The sequence below is a fragment of the Tupaia chinensis genome, unplaced genomic scaffold (genome assembly GCF_000334495.1).
Source record: "Tupaia chinensis unplaced genomic scaffold, TupChi_1.0 Scaffold143845_1, whole genome shotgun sequence".
Lineage (NCBI taxonomy): Eukaryota > Metazoa > Chordata > Mammalia > Scandentia > Tupaiidae > Tupaia > Tupaia belangeri.
This window is the reverse complement of record NW_006203696.1, coordinates 295,314-301,161: the sequence shown is the minus strand read 5'-3', so window position 1 is coordinate 301,161 and position 5,848 is coordinate 295,314. Positions and strand designations below refer to the sequence as shown.

Below are 5,848 nucleotides of genomic sequence, written 5' to 3'. Positions count from 1 at the left end.
ACCTGACGGCCGGGACCCACGAGCCACGCCAGGAAGGGCAGGCGTGCCACAACGCGTTCTTAGAGCAGGGCACTCCAGACTCTGAGAACAGGGCCAGGCCACTTCCCCGGAGGGGCGGACACACACACGCATACACTTGTGTGCACTCCCACACTCATGTCCCCTCACACGTATTCACACCCCTCACACACTTGCTCCCATGCTCAGTCCACTTACACTGTGCACTCATGCCCTCCCACACTTGCCACCCCCACACGCACGTGCCTACTAGCACACATTCACGTGCACACACAGGGTGCCTGCTGCTCACTCACATTCACACACACACACAGGGTGCCTGCTGCTCACTCATGTTCATGCACACACACACATACAGGGTGCCTGCTGCTCACTCACGTTCACACACATACACAGGGTGCCTGCTGCTCACTCATGTTCACATGCACACACACAGGGTGCCTGCTGCTCACTCAAATTCACACACACATGCACACACACACAGAGTGCCTGCTCAATCACATTCACACACACACACACGCACACACGGCGCCTGCCCGCTCGCTCAGATTCATGTGCATACGCACACACGCACACACAGGGTACCTGCCTGCTCGCTCACATTCGTGTGCACATACACACACACACACACGGCACCTGCCCGCTCGCTCAGATTCATGTGCATACGCACACACGCACACACAGGGTACCTGCCTGCTCGCTCACATTCGTGTGCACATACACACACACACACACGGCACCTGCCCGCTCGCTCAGATTCATGTGCATACGCACACACGCACACACAGGGTACCTGCCTGCTCGCTCACATTCGTGTGCACATACACACACACACACACGGCACCTGCCCGCTCGCTCAGATTCATGTGCACACACACACACACAGGGCGCCTGCCCCCTTGCTCACATTCATGTACACACACACGCACACACGGCACCTGCCCGCTCGCTCAGATTCATGTGCACACACACACACACAGGGTGCCTGCCCCCTTGCTCACATTCACACACACACATGCACACACCCACTCACATGCACGTGTCCTTGCACACACACAGGGTGCCTGCCCGCTCGCTCACGTTCACACACACATGCACACACCCACTCACATGCACGTGCCCGTTGTGTGGGACTGTGACCATGGCCCACGTGGCTCTTGTGGCCGCACCCGCACCTTCTCAGGGCTGAGATGGCAGTGCCAAGGGGAGGACCAGACCCGCCCTCTGACCGGCCGGAACCCCTCGGGTGGCAGCGGCGCCGAGCTGGGGCACCTGAGACCCACCTGACCCGGGGTCCACTCCAGGTCAGTTTTGAGGATGTCAAGTGGGGGCCAGGAGCCAGCACCTTCACGCCCCACATCCCGAGACCCCCCCTGGTCTGGGGAGCCCCCTGTGCCACCCTCCACCTCTGAGTCCCCTCGCCCTCACCCTCCCCTGCCCTCAGCCTCTGGGGGCCAGGGGCGGCCCAGCCCAAGCCCCAGCTCAGCCCAGACCTCGGGGATCTCCGTGGTTTCTCTTGCAGCTTCTACGGGCTTCTTGGTGGGCGCGGGCTCCTTGCCCAGGTCGTCAGGGTCTTCATAGTAGGGGTACTCGTAGTAGTAGGCCTCGCCTTCGCCCTCGCCCTCCGGGTACTAAAGGGGGTCACGAGGAGAGAGCAACACCCACTGAGACCAGCCCGTCAGCCGGGAGAGGACGCCGGGCAGAGCCACCCGCCTGGCTCCCAAGTCTTTGCCCCTAGTCCCTGGCGGGGTAAACTCCCTCTCCAGCTCCCTGGGAAGCAGAGGGGAGGAGACAGGAGGCCCTAGGCCCCTTGAGCAGAAGTCAGAGAGAGCCGAATCCTCACATAGAGACATCGTGCCCTCTGGGACCCAGGGCAGGAGGACAGCTGGGCTGAGGCCTCGCAGGGCAGGGTGCTATCAGCCGGCTCCCCTCACCCAGCCACGGGCCAGGCTCTACAGGAGGATGTCTCTGCCACGGGTGAGGCCCGGCCATACGGGAGGCCCAGGCCAGAGGCTGAGGGGGATGGAACCGACTGGCCGCTGCTTAGGAGAAAGGACAGCCCAACTGCGGGGCCAGGGCTCTTTCCTTGGGAGCTCCACAGAGGTGCTGCTGCGTGGCGAGGGGCAGTAGAGGGAAACCACCCCACGGCCCCAGGAGGCAGGTGACAGGGAACCGTGAACACTCAGGCTGAGGTGGCTGTTCAGTCACTGCCACCCTGGGGATGAGGGCCCAGTCCTTCCCGGGGCCAGCCCTGCACTCCGTCCTACTAAGCAGCCCCCCATGGCCTCCAGGGCACTGAGTCTGTCCGGGGAGGGCACCTGTGGCCTCAGAGCATGAGAGATGCCTGGTTCTGCCCCTGCCGGGCTCATTCAGAGCTGATCGCGAGGGCCGCTGACAGCCCGACCGTGGCCCATCGGTAGAGAGCGCCGTCCGGGACAGCGCCGGGCTCCCGCCTCCGTCTCCGGGGTCCATTCATATTCTCCCAGTGGGCTTGTCTGAACGGGGCTACTGCCCTGGCCCAGTCCGAGGCCGGCGGGGCTGACTCACGTATTCATCTGGGTTGGGGTCCTGCGACTGTGGGGTGTCAGGGACCGCGGTGTCACAGTCGGGGCTGTAGTGCTCACAGTGGTCGTACGCGGCTCGGTGATCTGAGACGAAGAGAAGCTGCTGGATGTCCCCCTGGAACAGGACAGGCTCGTGAGCACACAGTACCTGGGGCACACGAGGGGCCTGGGAGTCCCAGCCTCGCCAAGGGGCATGAGCCCAGCTGAACCTCAGAGGAGCTCCTGCTCAGGGCCTGACCTCCTCCCAGGAAGCTGTGAGGGCTGCCCATGAAGGCCACTCGAGCTAGGCTGGCCCACCACCCATCGACCAATCCATCTATCTGTCCATCTGTCCTTCTAAACATCTTTCCACCCACCCATCCATCTATCCTTCATCTCTCCACCCACCCACCCTTTCATCCACCTGTCCTTCCATTCATCCTTCCATCCATCTACCTCTCACCCACCCACCCACCTAATTTCCATCCACCCATCCACCCATCTATCCATCCATCCATCTACCTATTCACCCACCCATCCACCCATCCTCCATCCACCCATCCATCCATCCATCCATCCATCCACCCATCCATCCATCCATCCACCCACCCACCCGCCCTTATAACCATCTTTCCACTCATCCATGCATCCATCCACCCACACACCTATCCATTTACCCCCCCACCACCCATCCTTCTGTCCACCATCCATCCATCCATCCACCCATCCATCCATCCATCCACCCATCCATCCATCCATCCACCCATCCATCCATCCATCCACCCATCCATCCATCCATCCACCCATCCATCCATCCATCCACCCATCCATCCATCCATCCACCCATCCATCCATCCATCCACCAATCCATCCATCCATCCATCCACCCATCCATCCATCCATCCACCCATCCATCCATCCATCCACCCACCCACCCGCACTTATAACCATCTTTCCACTCATCCATGCATCCATCCACCCACACACCTATCCATTTACCCATCCCTACCACCCATCCTTCTGTCCAGCTTTCCACCATCCATCCACCCATCCACCCACACCTGCCAGGCACCAGCAGAGCTCTTCCCTGCGGGGGTAGAAGACACAGTCTGCACACGTGCCCACCTTGACTGTAGGGGCTGAGGCATTCTGCCTCCTTCGCTTTCGTGGGTGGGTGGGGTAGGGGTTATTTTTAAAGAGGCAAGGCTTGGTTCCTCCAAGAGTGAAACGTGGAATTACCATATGGCCCAGTAACTCTGATCCTGGGACCCGAACCAGGTGTACGAACAAGTTCCCCCCAAAGCAATGGGAAAGATCAAATTAATCCAGCAGGAGGATTCACGAATGCCCACAGCAGAGCACCCCGCAAGTCTGTTGACGGGTGAACGGGTACACAGCATGTGGGGCACACATACAGCGGGATGCTGCTTTGCCATAAAGGAACGAGTCTGACATGCACTGCAGCCTGGCTGAGCTGCCCTGACCCCTGCAGCCGAGGCCTGCCTGGCAGCTGGCAGGAGCACATGCCACGAACTCTGCTACCTCCATGAATGTGTGCATGAGGCCACGGACCATGAACCACAGAGAGCAGAGCTGCAGGTCTTTGCAATGTTATCCATGAGGCCACGTGGGGACCACTTCACCAACATGGGGGCTGGAAGACCCTCTGCCTCCCTGGCAGCACCCTCACTGACCCTGAGGCAGAGGGTCTTCCAGCCCCCATCAGACGTCCACGTGGGAGCACACTTAACAATCTCATTCACGACAGCTATGACGCAGGTCACATTTGCCACAGACCGGGCAGGCGGGCGAAGAGCCTGCAGGCAGTCTTCCTCCACGCCCCGAACCCAGTGAGTCCTGTTAACCCCCATCCTACACAGCTGCGGGAACAGGCCCTGAGAGGTCACCAGACCAGGGCCCCACAGCAGCAGGGCAGGGCCAGCTCGAGGCAGCCTAGAGGTCCCAGACACTGCTGACCCACAGGCTCAGTGGGGGAAAAGGTGGCGGATGTGCCCAGATTTGGGCCTCTTGTAGGAGGCTGTGCCCCAGGCAAGGACAATGGGGCTGTGCCGGCGTCCAGGGCTCGGCCAGGGCCCACCTCGCTGCACCGCGACACCCTCTGTGCACGTCTCTGCCATGCGCTGCGACCACAGACTGGCCGGCTCCACTGCAGAACCCTCACCTGGAAGGCCACTGTCAAGGTGCGTGGCCCCACCAACGGGGGCACATTTCGATGACACCTCAGTTCATCCCAGGCGGGCACCTAATGACAGCTGCACCTCTTCCAGGAAGAGGATTAGGCTCCAACTGCTCCCCCAGTGACTTGGGAGGGCGTTCTGACCCTGGCAAGCCACCTGCATGCCTCGGGCACGCACACAGCTGCTGTCTCTGCGCACACGTGGTCATCGCTTTCGGGGTTCTCTCCTCCCAGGAGGCCTCAGCGTAGGGGTCTAGCCGGGGCAGAACACGCTGGGCCCAGAATGGAGGGCTGGGGCCCAGCTGCCCTGGGTACACACGGGAAGGGCAGCGCCAACTGCGGACGGGTCGCCCACGCCCCTGCTGCTTGCTGCCTGCGCGGCTCAGGGAAGTCCACCCACCGCTGAGCCCTGCTTTCTCACCAAAAAAATGGGAGTCCCAAAGTGGTAACATTCCCCTTACAAGGCTGCAGAGGCCACAAGCCCTCCAGGCAAAGCCGCTTAGATGAAGAAGGCAGTGGAGAGCACTGTGAAAGATTTGGGGATCGGCGGGGACGAGTGCTCAGGGAAAGCCCCCCGGGACTGTAGGGTCTGGAGTGGCCGAGAGATAACGGAGGCGCCAGGTAGGAGGAGGGTGGGAACCTGACAGCACGCACGTGGGAGCGTAGCAGGAGGAGGCCATGCACCCAGGACAGCACCCTTAAGGAGTGGTGAGGGCCAGGCACAAGTGAAAAGCCAGGGAGAGGCCACGAGCCAGCGAGATGGGTGCAGTGGGGACTCGGCAGCAGACAGCACTCGGCACTGATGAAGAAAGAGGTGGGCACGCTTAGGTGGCACTGCCTGCGAGTCTCCCAGCCATCTCCCACTAACTTACCTGTCCATGCCCCCGCGCATCCGTGCATCCACATACACATGCAACCACGGACCACCCGCCCGTGTATCTGCCCGTCTATCCCCCAACCCACGCATTCGCATAGAGCCCCACCCACCCATGTATCCACCCACCCACGTATCCACCCACCCATCCGCCCATCCACGCATCCACGTACACACACAGCCCCCACCCCCCCACGCATCCACGTCCGCCCGCAG

The 5,848-nt window shown here is 61.4% G+C and overlaps 1 protein-coding gene across 1 annotated transcript in view; it reads right to left on the bottom strand.

Annotated features, from left to right (window-relative positions):
• Positions 1-5,848, bottom strand: part of COL5A1 (collagen type V alpha 1 chain) — a 184,251-nt gene that overhangs the window by 105,091 nt on the left and 73,312 nt on the right. Inside the window, exons 8-9 of the mRNA XM_006165267.2 lie at positions 2,566-2,697; positions 1,512-1,649 (exon numbers count right to left, since the gene is read on the bottom strand). Of these exons, the coding sequence (XP_006165329.1) occupies positions 1,512-1,649; positions 2,566-2,697 (270 nt within the window). The remainder of the gene's footprint in view (positions 1-1,511; positions 1,650-2,565; positions 2,698-5,848) is intronic.